The sequence below is a fragment of the Thermobia domestica genome, chromosome 6 (genome assembly GCF_964235325.1).
Source record: "Thermobia domestica chromosome 6, izTheDome1.hap1.1, whole genome shotgun sequence".
Taxonomy (NCBI): Eukaryota; Metazoa; Arthropoda; class Insecta; order Zygentoma; family Lepismatidae; genus Thermobia; species Thermobia domestica.
The window spans coordinates 151,121,729-151,136,633 of record NC_137459.1 but is presented as its reverse complement, the minus strand read 5'-3'; the positions used below and the strand labels follow the sequence as shown (position 1 = coordinate 151,136,633).

The following is a 14,905-nucleotide window of genomic DNA, read 5'->3' as shown; positions in this document are numbered from 1 at the left end:
CGTACCTAAGTGTGATTTATGTCTGTGTATCTATAGAACTAGCTATGAGTATTACGTATTTCGCTCATTATAAAATTATAATGAATTTATTTCAAGCCGCTAAGAAATACACATACACAAAACAGTTTAATTACATATGAACACCGTCACCCATGTATCCTCGCGCATGCATTCTTGTTGCGCATTTCAAACAAAATATGAGATTATGCGTTTATAATATTGTACAACTACCTAAAGCCCAAATACTTAAACGATACGCGGAAAAGCAGTTGTTGAAATTCCAGAGGTATTCGTATTTTCCTTTATTATCTTTAGTCCACATGTTAATTATAATTAATTGCTGATGTGTTCCACTAAGAATAACTGTAATATTTTGTAAAATACCGTTTTGTAAATACATTTCATTTAAAAAGCATTAACATTTGAATCATAATAGATGAAGTGATTAGGTAATACCCAGCAATAAATATAAATTCAGGTTGAAAATGTAACATCTCTTAAGCCTGACAGATAGTATATTGATATTAATTCACAGGAAAACTGCTGCTAAGAAGTAAGCTTATAATCAACACTACTGGGCTAAATGACTTAACATAGTTTTTGCGGGACTCACTATTTTGTTTCTGCTACACAATCTTCTACGTATAATTTTACAGGACTATTTCTCAACATGATAGGCCTGTAATCTACCGTAGTAATCTTGGACTACATACCTTAATCCAAGCTACTCCATTGTATTATAGACATATTAACTGTAACAACTGTATAAACCTAAACACATATCTTCTTTTTTGTATGCTCAGTATAGACATTAACCTGTACGCACTAATACTCTCAAACAAAAACTACTCATCGCTCTCATTTCTGTTTGGAATGCGCAACAAATGGGTCAAAAATTGGTACATGCATATTCTATTATAGATACACAAGTGGGTTTACTTGAAAAACATATTTACAAATAACTATAAATAAGTACATGCGTAAAAGGTTTGAATTATATAACTTTAATTGTCATTCAAGTGAAATGTAATAAGTGAAAATTAAAGCTAGTAGTGTGAAATGAACTAGTGCTTAGAAAGGGACAATTAAGCGTACGAATCTGTAAAATTTAAATGCAACGTACATGATTAGGAACTTTTTGTTTCCTGTAAACGTTACAGAATTAATTTTAGTAAATAATTTAATGAACTTCGAGGAATTTCTCGTAAACAAGTTTTGTACGTGGTCACAATACGTTGAAAGATTTATAAAGTATATAATCAGACAGGTGTTATATCGAAAAATTATTAATAAGTGATATCTCTCACCTTTTAGTTACAATGTTAGATACAAAAAATTAGTTATTTTAGCAATATTACTGAGAAGAAGTGTATCTCTAAAGCATACAGTCAGCGGCAGAAAATCTGCTGTTACAAATTTATTTCATCAAACAATTTCAGTCATTTCCGCTTTCTGATTTATTTAAACAATACAACGTCTATTAATTTCCATAAAGGTGTTCTAAATGTATTATCAAAAACATTTCAATATGCGTTGCAGAAATACTAGTGCTGACTGCACAAGAAAGTGCATATATAATTAAATATGACGTTAATGAATAACGAACAAAAACAAACAACACGAGTTCAGAATATGTCTGGGCTTAATTAGTGCACTTTGTTACACTGTCAAATTTAGGTTCTAACTTTTTTTTTTTATTTTTATTTTTTTTTTTTTTACAGATATTTACATAGATAACCAATCCATAATAAAACATGAATCAATTAGTATTATGGTATTAAAGACACATATCGCATGATAGCATTTGAAAAAATAATGCAGATGTTAATGAGATTGACAGAGCGAGTTTATTCATGCATTCCTTGAGATTTTATATGTTTTTTTGTGTGATGGTTAGCTCATGATTATGAATTATTGTCTAAAGTCGTAGACTTCAGTTGCAGATCTTCACACTTACCTGAACATGTAGTTGAAATTGTCTTTTTCTTTTTAATATCACGGATTTATGGGTACCGAACTACAGCCATATCAAAATAGCTGAACTTTAGAATTTGAGCAATAAAATACAAGCAGGATGATATTTCTGACTTGCCATTTTTTGTTAGTAGCGAGTATTGAAAGTAAATATGCAGATATTTATGTCTGGACTTCAACGTATCTTTTCAACACCAAGAAGCGTGGGCCTACAGTTTAGTGTAGATTTTGAAATATATTTATTTTTATCGCAAGTCGAAGAAAGGTCCCCCGTGCCATCGCTAAAAACGCTAACAACGTAGTCATGAGTGAGCTCTTAATGTGCAAGCAAAGGAAACCATAACCTACCTGACGGTACCAATGTTAGAGCTGCTGGTGCTGATACACGGAGCCTTGTTTCCCCCGGACTTTGAAAAGCACAAGTCCATAAACCTTGTTGTGCTGCCAGTAGACTCTGAAATGTAATACTGCAATTGCGACGTCCATCCCCAAAAGGAGGAAATTGATTCACTACAACCTCTGTGGCATTTGGTTGTTGAAGAGAACGCCAACTCCATTGGCATTTATCCACTTCACCAGTAGTTTCACAATACAGAGTGATGGACTGCCCTTCTACAACATTTTGACTTTGTGGGGACTTCAGAAACCTTACTTTCACTGAAAGAAACATTAAGAGTAAGCACAATTACTTGTCACATTGTGATGCAAAGGGAAATATAAATAGAAAAGTTTTAAAGAACTTTTATTTTTAATTATAGTGTAATTCTCATGGAAACTTATACAGACAATTTAAGTTTTAGTAAAGATATATATTAGCAGTTTTTACTAACTTGTGTTTTGGGGAAATATTTGTTTTGTATAAAATTTCACGGATGTTTTATGCTACTGAGTTTAGCATCGGAAAACGATTGTTGTATTAAAAAGACGAAGCTGTAGTTTTCTCAACTGTCACGAATCTGTCTTTGCTAAAATCTGAAATTCTGAAAACTTATAATTAATCTTTATTATTAACTTATTTATATATCAAAATACTGCAAATATTTGTGTTACATTAGTCACAAGTTTGATGTTAGTTTATTCACAGGCTTGAGTATCACTTTTGTGATCACAGTGTATAGGCTTGGGCAAAACTTTCTGTCATCAAGTGATGCGATAACGACCAAGCAAACTTAAAAAAATAACAAATGTATTTGATGTATTTATTTTCAATAGTTAAACAATTTTATCATGTGTAGATGATATTAATTACTTAATTCCAGTTTTTAATACAAATGCGTGTACGATAAAAGATACGAGCACGAAAAACACTTTATGCTTCGTTGCCAAGTGTGTGTATATACTATCGAAACCCTAACACGTACTGATATTATATTTTTTTTTTTTTTTTTTTTAATTTACATCTCTCAATTTTAGTTCAATTATTTATAACAATTTAATCATAGCAAGCGCATGATGCTTCAGACATGTTCTTCAAGTGTCACAATAATTCAGAAACATTTAAAATACATTTCTGAAGTATGTTAAGATCTAACAGGAAACAATTTGTTAGAAAGACTACCTCGACCTGGTGCCTTAGAATTATTTTGCCCATTCGTCATCTTCTAAAATTAAACAACGTTAATGTGCTGGTTCAAATAATAAACTACTGGAGAGTGAAAGCATTAAGGTATTAATTTTATTGTTAACTAGTAATAATGTTATTTCGTTCACTTACCAGGTGGTAAAAGATTCAAAGTAGCTGGCGAAGCTTTCGTAAATTCAGTATCGTCGGCTTTACGAACACCACAGGTCCACAGTCCTTCTTGCTCTGGTAGAACACTGCGAAACCTGACACTGCAATCTCTGTTGCCCTCTCCAAATGCAGAGAACTCTTTTACCAATATCTCTGTTGTATTATCTTCCTGTAAGGGTTTCCATGTCCATTGACAATCTTTTACTTCTTCCGAAGCAACGCATCGAAGTAGCACTGGCTCCCCAAGGGCGATTTGGAGTTCAGATGACAGTTGAACAAATTTTACCCCTGAAAATTGAACATATTATGTTATTAATTAGAATACACTATCTAAGAATATAAAAATGCTGAAGGCAACACACACTTTTTTGTTATTGATCGTCAAATTGAACAGTTAAAAATACTCAGCAAATTTACAAAACTTTCTCTTCACTGGGTGAAGACTAATTTGCAATGCTTCTGAATAGCTGCTAGTTGTATGGTGTATCTACCTTATCAAAATGTAGTCATGTTAATTAATATTTTTCATGGTATATGAATATTATTAATTACAATGGCTTAAAATCTATAGCTTGTATTTTCATACTCATTTATAGTAGTATTTGAGACTTACGGTACACGTTATTTTGATGGGTTCATTGAAAAAAAAAGTTGCAAATGATATTAAATGAAATTCAAAACTGAACAGTTCAATTTCTAAGTTTTTAGTACTACCGAAATATTTCTAATAATGTTGCACAAAAATATTCTTTAATTTTAGTGAGAATGCGTAAATTCAATAGGCCTAGATAAGCAATGCAAAGACATTGGATTTAGCACAGATAAAATTTATTCCGTGCGTATGGCTATTTTTCTTCACCCTCTAAGTGTCATGATTCACAGCTAATCCAAAACAATCTCCAATTTAGTACTAAGTAATAAGCATAGGTTATTAGTTTCCCTTATTAAGAAAGTTCACTTGTACCTTCACCATACCACCACCAAGGAGGAATATAAGATTGTTTTAAATTATTTTTAATAAATAAGAGTAGTATATCCCATGTAACTAGGATCCACAATTACATGCAACAGTTTGGTGTTCTTCCACGGCTCTAACAGACAACCTCATAGGAAATTAGATGCGAAAGATCCATCACCACTTGTAAAATGGAGATAGGAAACCCATGACTAAGGTAAGTGAGAATCTAATGCAGTGAATGATCGCCAACCTGCTGGTCGAAGAAGAAGTTTTGCTGGAGCGGTTGTAGAAAACGCAGTTTGCTCTTCTGTTCGAGCTCCACATGCCCATAAACCTTCTTGCTCGGCTAATACATTACGGAACCTGATGCTGCAATCATTACTTTCATTTCCAAAGGAAGGAAATTTTTTCACAACTACTCCTGTGTCATTAGGCTGTTGAATGGGGCGCCATATCCACTGACACTGCTCTACTTCTGTTTCTGCCACACATCGCAATAGCACTGGATCACCAACTGTTGCTTCTGTGTCTTGAGGCACCTCCACAAATTCTAATTCTGTAAACAAGTTCGTTAAAAAAAAAAAAAAATAGAGAAATCAACTGAATATTATTAATAAGAATTTTTTGTATAACTAAAAATAAGACCTAACATTTTACCTGAAAATATTAAGACAAAATAGACTTCTTCAAGCTTCACTACTATCAGTGAAACATTGTTTCTTGCACTGCGTACCTATTTAATTGATTGGTAATTTATGTTCAAATAAAGTAGAAAAGGAACGGTTGTTTCTGTCTCAAAAAACTTAATTATACCCTGACCCTGCTTTATCCTAATATATTTCCTTGTTCGCAAGAAAAAGAATGGGAAGTTTTGTGAAACATCACGTCATATTGAAAATCACACACTATGTGCATCTTTACAGCTCTGAATCATGTATGGCGTGATTGTCTTACATATTACAAGTGAGATGGGTTTCATGTTTTCTTGGGATACGCTTGTAATGATGTGTTCTATTACGACACACACACACACACTCACAGACCATCATCATCAACAAGATTACCCTGTGGAGTATGTACATAAAATCCTATTTATAAACAGCAAACGTATCAATGCGTCTCCAAATTCCAACAATAAAACCAGTTAAGGTAATAGATGTCGCTCCTAGCGTTATCACTTGCCTCCCTAATGCTAATAGATGTCGCTACCGTGCAGGCAATTTGCCAATTTAAAACTATTGTGACGATTTATTTCCAACTTAAAAATTGTATTGTTTCAATTTAATTATTTCAAAATAGGGCAAGGGCTTTACTATATTTATATTTAAACATTAATATTTGTGTATTTTTACCATGACGACTTAATTGCAACTTAAATTGTATTGTTCCCAGAGGCGGCTTGTGAGGAATGTCACGTCGGTAAAAAATTAAGTTTGGTTGCTTCAAACTACGGGAAGAAAACTCATCCAATATAATAATTCCTGTATATAACAATTATATATATAATATAATATATGGTAATTTTCCTTCCGTTAATTTGAAGCAACATAACCTGTATGTTGACCGGCGTAACGAGCCGCCTCTGGTCGTTTCAATTTAATTGTTTCAAAATTGATAGTGACGATCCTGAACATAAACGTGCTTTTCTGTTTATTATTTGAACAAGGGCCGTAATCATATTTAGATTTAAGCATTAATATTTGTGTAGGCGCATGTCGATTGGTGGGCAAACTCTAATAAATAAGTTTATTAAATGTAAACACTTAGAAATTTTAATTAAGCACAATTTTAACCCTTAGTGTACAGGAGGCCAACGGCTCGGGCGCAGCAACTAGTACTAATAAGACAACTGTTCCAAGAAATAAATATATTTCTTACGTTCTCTCCTAAAGACTGTCACAATGCTATACTTAACTAAGAGCGGGAAATTTGTGACAAAAGAAATGTTTATGTACATATTTCTACAACATAAAACAGTATAATATAATTGACTGGCTCGCGCGCTCTCTGTGGGCGTGGCCAATAGTTTGATTGCTGGTTGTAATACTAAGCATCAAATAAAAATGCAAGTAGTGTTAAGATCTAATTGAAAGCAGTAGAGCCTGTCTCAGTGGTGAAAAGAGGGGTTACATTCCAAGTAATTACTCGAACATAGAACAACCGAAAACTTTTTTTTATTTTATTTATTATGATTATTATTATTATTATTATTATTATTATTATTATTTTTTATTTATTTATTTATTTATTTATTTATTTTTTTTTTGTAGCCTGAGTTTCTTTTGACTACCAAATGTAATGGAAATTGACAGTCTCTTATCTAATGTATTTAAAACTAAAATACAACCTAATTCCTCGGGAGTTTTAGGCCATCCGCGCTACTAATAGGCATGAGCGGAGTTATTTGAGGCTAGAGGCAAAGGGCAGAAACAAATATCTTGTGTTTGTTTAATTAATATATTGTAATTTTGGGAGTGATTGCCTCTTATGTCATCGGGCTTTGGCTTTGCAAATTATAACATCACGTATTTATCTTCTTTCTGTATTTCATTCTGTGTTTTATATTATTATTTCTCTCTCTGTAGACTACTGCCTTGCTCTTGTCATCTTAGTTTGGCTTCTTGTCATATTAATGTTTCTTTAAAATTTGAAATGGCCTGTTGAGCAGAAGAACGATCAATTTCTCTCTCTTGAAACTGCCCAAACAAATTTCCACAAGTTGTATGTGTTAGTCTACTGAAGAAAGATTCGTAATGAGGGAAGCATATTAGTAATTTTGATATGATTCTAAATACTCGGCTTTCAAATGACTATAAAAGAAGCCTACAATATCGATATAACCGAATGATTAACTCACGCAGGCGAGTTTACTTTACTTAGTTTTCCAGTCTGCTACATATTTTTATACTCATCTTGTAACTTTGAGATCACTTTAAAAATGTTATTAAATTGGTTAGGCTTTAGCATACTCACATGACTACTACTCTTCTTTCCGAAAGTATGTATATTGAGTACATTCCACTTGCTGGTTTTAGTATTATACCAGGCGTATTCGGAAATTAACCTCCGATTGGTCACTGTGCGTTAAGTAGTGGGGGCAGTGCTACCATCTTTGCACAGACGTGCGTGGTAGATCAGTCTGCATCCAGCCGTGATGGAGTGAAGGTTGTTTGGTCACTAGTTCCACTGTTGTAGCATTTCAAAATGTGTGCTGCAATAGAAAACACCGCTAAGTGCGAGGTGCGAGTTGCTATAAGTTTTCTTACGGCAAATCAATATTCGGCAGCAGCTATTCATCGGGAAGTTTGTGCCGTATATGGACCAAGTGTGATGAGTGAAGGGGTTCGTTCATTTGAAAGTGAACAAACAAACATTCGTGACGAAGAGGGGAGTGCCAGGCCATTAGTGGTCACTAATGAACTCGTTCAGAAAATTGATGGAAAAGTTCATGAAAACCAGTGTTTCACAATCTCGGAGCTTTGCGATAAATTTCCAGGACTGTGTTATATGACGTAGTAACACAGACTGGAAGATGAGGTCACAGGCTGACTTAAGGGACAGGCAGGAGATTTTTATGCTGATGGCATTTCTAAGTTAGTGCAGAGATATGATAAGTGCTTGAGTGTTTATGGAAACTATATTGAAAAATAGAGCAAAGTAGTTGTTTTGAGATGTGTATAATAAAATTTTCTTATTTACTTTAGTGTTTCCTTTTTAACCATTCGGAGGTTTCCTTCCGAACGGCCCTCGTATATCTTTTTTAAATCTACTGCGAAAGCTCCTCATTCACTGGAAACCATACTGCGTTGCACAAGCATTGCAACGACCACTCTTTAATTTCTGCGATAGGAAAAAGCAGGCTTAGCATTAATGCAACACGGATTAACATTCGCTCCAATAGCCCGTGCTGCAGAACCTGGTCGTCGTAAACTCATTGCAATGCAAAATAGATTAGTGACTGCAGTGTAGTGAGTTTTCTTCTTTTTGAACATTTTAATGGATTTTACAATTACAAAAGTGCAAAGGTGTGTTATTTACAGAGATGTAATAGGGCATATATGGGAGTACACGGCATACATAGTCCTAATATATGTTTATTTTTTAAAGTCCAGCGTATCGTCACCTTAAATTTACGAAGGAATATGGGTATACGCTATTAAAAAAAAAAAAAAACGCTGGAGCGACTATATCTAGCAAAAATTCTAGCATAACATCACTGGTTACTTAGGGCATATATGAGTGATAGAAAGCAACGTTATTCACTTCGTTACTACTATTGCTAATAATTTTACTTAAGAAACTTCGGTCGTTGCACAATGTTGCAACACTAACGTTATTCGCCTAACGTTATTCGCCACTCTATAAAACCAGTATTTGTCACCCTGTAACTACAACATCTTTATACTCGTGAAGAAGTGGTTGAAGGGTCCTGACTTCACCTCCAACGAGGAACTGCAAATAACCTGTGGAACCGCAGTTCGAGCAGCAACCAGAAGTCTATTTGCGGCGGGTATGAACAAACTGGTATAGTGTAGCTGCCATTGCCTTTCTCGAGGGGAATTCTTTCTAGGCAGGCGTATGTCTTTGAAACACGTGACGTGTCTACAGTATTTACATAGCAATACATTGACAGCACAGGTCGTGTGGAATACGGTAAGCATCTATTTTCATTTGAACGAGTTTTGTGTAAAAACTATAATAAGCTATGCGCTACAGGTAGATGTTACTAACCTCGAAAACGTAATTGAAGACTAGCTGGTAGTGACTCTGTGAAACTGCTGTCATCATCAACTTTAAAACTGCAGGTCCATAGTCCTTCTTGTTGCTGGCGCACGCTTAGAAATCTCACACTGCAATCCTGGCTTTCGTTGCCAAAACTTGGAAAAACTTTAACTACAACTGGAGGTGCAGAACGGTCATCAAGGGGACGCCAGCTCCATTGGCACGTTTTTACTGGTTGATCAGCAATACACCTCAGTAACACAGCGTCTCCAATTATCGCTTGGATGTCTTGTGGCGGCTCTGCAAATTTCAAGCCTGCAATAAAATAATAATGATAAGTAACTTTTTGATCAGAAAGTCGTTTAGGCTCATTTTCAAGTTCAGTTGAACAGATAAGTGAAACAAATTTAAGCTCTTCACACATGACGGCATCAAGTGATGCTACATAATTCACTCAAAATATTTATCACTTAAGTGAAAAAGATGCAGTTCTTCGATGAAAACAGCATTAGATGCCAAGAGTAATTCTTAATATTTCGGAAAGATCACGCTGCTATCCTGCTTTCTCGTGACCAAAAGTTAGACAAAGAGAAATAATTCATGTTAGAAGAAGTGAATATTCACTAAAGCAGTGGTATAGGCAGGGTGCTGATCAGGCTTAAGCTCCATCTCCCCAGTTAGTATTGTAATATCAAAAATAAGTTTTACTTACATGTGGTGTGTTCAATTTACGATTCGTGATTTATGTCGTTTTTATAATATATCGCAAATAAAAAGAAAGAAAATACTTTTTGGCGGGATAAAATCAAGAAATGGGACTAAGACTATAAAAGCATTGGGTGCTCTAAGTGGCTCGAATCAATCACGTCCAATGCCTTTATAGTCTTAGACATGTCCAATGCCTTTATTACTTCATTGTACCTCACCAAAAATATTTTGTTTTTAAAAGTTGTTTACTGTTTTTTGAACATTTGGTTATACAAGTACTTTCACATTCAGTCAGTTCTTGAAGTCGTAGTTTCACAATGTGAAATGTAATTCACATCCTGGTTGGTATACTGCACTTGCCAATTCGAGAGTATTTTCGGTTGCATAAGGGAGTAGGATACATAGTTATTTAATTAGGATTACGTATTAGATTTATGGGCGTTTGACATCTGTGACCATTTTAGCCCGTTGCTTATGAGGGATGATGTTCCTTGGCGATTACACTACCCGGGGAGGTTGGGAGGAAGGAATCAGTCTGGAACCATTATGTTAGGTTCCACCCCGGTTTTAATGAGGAAATCGGACTGGATGGATGATCTGAAGAAGCTTTTACACTTTATCGACCGAATGCTCCCACCGGAAATTTGAACTCGGGACCGCTACGCGGGGCCACGTATATATATTTAGTAGACAAAATCAGTAACTTAATTTTACAGTAAAACTATAACCTAGAGCGAAATTTCGTTTCTATGTTGTAATACAGAGGTTGTTTGCGATCTATGGTGACGATTTCAAACACCACTTACCTTAAGAGAAACCATGTCGCCACCATTGAGAGTGCTTTATTTGGTGGCCCTGCATCTGCGCAATTGCCCGACAGCAAAGTTTCCGTTGTAGGAAACTGGCTCGCAGTGTAATAATGTCGCCGCAACCACTCCTCCTGACAGGCTTTTCATAGCCCTTCAAAGATGCAGGGTCTCCTGTGAAACAGGGTTCGTTTCAGGAGGCCGAAGGCGCAAAAGTCCGTCGATGACATATCAGGAGGACTTCACTAGAATGTCTGTGAATGGAATGGCACCAACTATAGTTTTTTTCTGCCATTTGTTGGAGGAAGAGGCGGGCTGAGCGAAATGTGTGACTTGACGCCTTGTCTTGATACACCCACACATGATTATTGTCCCTCCGGTAGAGATGGGGAATGTCATGGAGATAAACGGGTGTCAGGATGTTATCCTGATAATATTCCGAATTCACTTTCGTATTTTTGACTACACGATGTATGGTCAGCTTGCCCTGATACATGTATCCAGCAATGATCATGAAGCCTGTATCAAAACTTCCCTTTCATAAGCGTAACTTGGTCCATATGTTTTGGGGGTCAAAACGTTCGTGTACACACACACACACACACACACACACACACACACACACACACACACACACACACACACACACACACACACACACACACACACACACACACACACACACACACACACACACACACACACACACACACACACACACACACACACACACACACACACACACACACACACACACACACACACACACACACACACACACACACACACACACACACACACACACACACACACACACACACACACACACACACACACACACACACACACACACACACACACACACACACACACACACACACATATATATATATATATATATATATATATATATATATATATATATATAATTCTCAACCTTTGTCTTACCACTGATGGATGAACGTCTCTCCATAAATGAAATGAAATGAAATCTTTGAGTTTTATGCTCCACGGTTATGCTGGTTAGGCTAAAGGAGACGGTGATGATGAAAAATGAATGAAATGGTGGAATGAAGAAAGTGGGAGGAAACGGGAGAACCCCGAGAAAACCCACGAGCACGGTGTTTGTCCACCACAAAGTCCACACGGCGCGAGCTGGAATCGAACCAGGGACCCCAAGCACCGGGGGTGAACGCTCTATCACTGAGCCCCCGAAGGTCTCTCCAATTCTTTTTCACGTATCTATTTTCGGCAGTTCGTTTCCACGTTACTCCACACTGCTTCCTAATTTCGTCACACATATTGTATTACATTTTCTGGGTCGTTTTCGTTCCCTTAGGATCCAGTCAAGGATTGCTTTTATCCACCTATCGTCAGTTCTTCTTGCAATATGCCCAGATCCCTGCCACTTGAGTCCTTTTATTTTTCCGATTATATCGGTCACTCCTGTCATCTTCCTGATCCATATATTTCTTTTCCTATCTCTCCGGGTTATTCCAAGCATACATCTCTCCATGCTTCTTTGAGTTGTATATGCAAGTTTAAGAAAGAGCATTATACATTAACAACTGATCACAGAAAGTAGTGAATTCAACCAGGCGTAGATTTTAATTCCTACTTTAGATTGGGGGCAGCAACATATTTCAAATTATTTGCAATCAAGCAATAATTTGAAATACTGCCTTTGGTATAAAAATCGATTATAAAGTTTGAATTTGCGGTGGCAGATACATGACATGAGCGTAAATTGCGATTCTTCTTTTCTTTCATAAGTTTTATTTATTGACTGTAAGATTCACAAACTGTAATTAGAAGTATATAATATTCATTGCTCACTTGTGCACGTGTAAACTTTTCTTTGTTTCGACAAAAATATATTCACAAATTTCCACTTGGGCAGGTAGTGTTCGACCTTAAATTGTCAGTTTTTGAAACCAACCATATATTTGCTTCTAATGTTTTAACCAAATATTTAGCACCGTAGTTTCGAGAAAATATCTCTGATTTTGGATCACCATTGTGTAATTGAAGTGTGGGAATGATATAAATACAACTCAGACAAATATCCAGCCAAATTTTACGTCAGTTCTTGCAGGTGAGACCTAAAATTAAGCCTTTCCCTCTGTGCTAAAAATTGTTTTAGTCAATAGCCGGAACGCCTTCCCCTAGAATTATTTGGCGGAATACAATGATGCAGAACGAAAAGATTAGTTCTAATATCGTGATTTAACAGGATATTAATCTGATTAAAATAAGACAATATTAAACTGAAAAGACTATAAATGTGGAGCGAGACAAATACAGCACAGGAACTGAATTCGGACACCACACTGACTTCTGGAACGCAGAACTGGAGCGTTCCGGTCATTTTAAGCCCCACTTAGCCAGTCTTTCCCTGATCTTTGCCCAATCCCTCATATTGACCTGAGCCTTAAATGCTGCATAGGAATTACCTGGAACAACCTATCAGCACAATATCCACGTATTCGTTTACCCCAGCTCATTAATAGTGTTTCTTTCAGAAAAAGTATCCAGAAAGGGTATTTTAAAAGTAAAAAGGGGTTAAACATATATTTCTTAATATCCTGATTTTCTCTGAAAATTTGCTGGAAGGATATTTTGCACTTGACTGTGTGTGTGTATGGGGGAAATACTGCTCGCCGTCGGCTCACCCTCTGAAAGAAATACTGCTTATCAATAATACAAGGAAATAACAATATTAGGAAATCCAAATATTAGCCAGTAAATATCACAATTATAATTTTGATTTTATAAGTTAATATTTCACTTACCGACGAAATGTAATGATATGGAAACTGGAGTTGAACTCTTAATGGAACAGAAGGCTATATATACAGGAAAAGAACTACAAAGGAACTGCAAACACAAATTTCAGAATAAGTCAAGTGTTTTATTTTTGGTTTAGGTGGCTATAAGTAACAATAACTCGTTGTTTTAACCGTACAGTTCTCCCTTTCCTCTTTTCAACAATACCAGATGTTGCTATTTTTGTAACTTACAGGGAAAGCAATAAAATTTCTTTTGTATTTAGGACCACAAGATTTCCGACAAGGAGCCGAGTTCTGTATGTCTCTGTATCCCAGAGAACAGACCGACCTGTACTTCCTTTGACCATCAACGTACACCGCATCCCTTTTTCCAGTACGCTTTATTAAGATGGATGTAGCAAAACATTTATTGCACGACATTACAAGATGTGGCTAAAATCAGAGTTCCATTGTCGTTATTCTAGAACTTTTTCAGACTTAAAGACAGTTTACAGTTGAACATTTTATAATAATATCAGCATAGATAAGACTTTTTTTTTAATAACTGTCCATTGCCTAAGAAACAGCCGGAATCAGTAATGGAGAAGGTAATATGAACATCTCTGAACATGAGCAAATTATTTTTAGATATAGTTCAATCACAATTATACATGGGATCTGTGACCTTCCCCCCTTAAAAAAATGTTCAGAATAAGTCCTATCTTTATTCAAATTACAAGCATTTCTGATGTAACAGAAAAATAAAGAAATCCTGAATTTGACACTACAATTTATAAATTATTATTACCATCGTAAAGGATCATATAATGTCTAAAAACGAAAAAAGCAATAAAGTGAGGTGTGAACCAAGTCAGATCACTTGCATAAAAAATGAGTGACAATTACTCAGCAAGTAGTAGAGAGGCAGTGTCAGGGCTTAAAGTGAGCCGGAACGCGTCGGCACTGCAATCCAGCAAATCAAACTACTGTCGGAATTTAGTTCGTGTGCAACACTTGTCACTTTAAAAAACTTTGTGCATTAATTTTAAATAGTATTTTGGTTCCGTCTATGAAACGACTATTCATATGATTTATCAAACCAGACCAGGAACGTGGATCAGGGATTATTTACTTTCATTATTGACTGTGTTCTGGCAAATCACTGTGAATAAGCATTCTGGTGAGGCGGCTATTCACTGAAGCCACTTTAAGCCCTGGGCAGTGTGCATGCCTAACG

General features: G+C 35.7%; 1 protein-coding gene across 3 annotated transcripts in view; it reads right to left on the bottom strand.

Annotated features, from left to right (window-relative positions):
- Positions 1–14,905, bottom strand: part of LOC145688266 (netrin receptor DCC-like) — a 145,016-nt gene that overhangs the window by 27,550 nt on the left and 102,561 nt on the right. For 2 of the 3 annotated variants that reach the window (XM_081762249.1, XM_081762251.1), the window contains exons 2-5: positions 9,396–9,701; positions 4,915–5,220; positions 3,689–3,994; positions 2,323–2,631 (exon numbers count right to left, since the gene is read on the bottom strand). In XM_081762249.1, coding sequence (XP_081618375.1) covers positions 2,323–2,631; positions 3,689–3,994; positions 4,915–5,220; positions 9,396–9,701 — 1,227 coding nt within the window. The remainder of the gene's footprint in view (positions 1–2,322; positions 2,632–3,688; positions 3,995–4,914; positions 5,221–9,395; positions 9,702–14,905) is intronic. The other variant, XM_081762250.1, reaches the window with a different exon arrangement.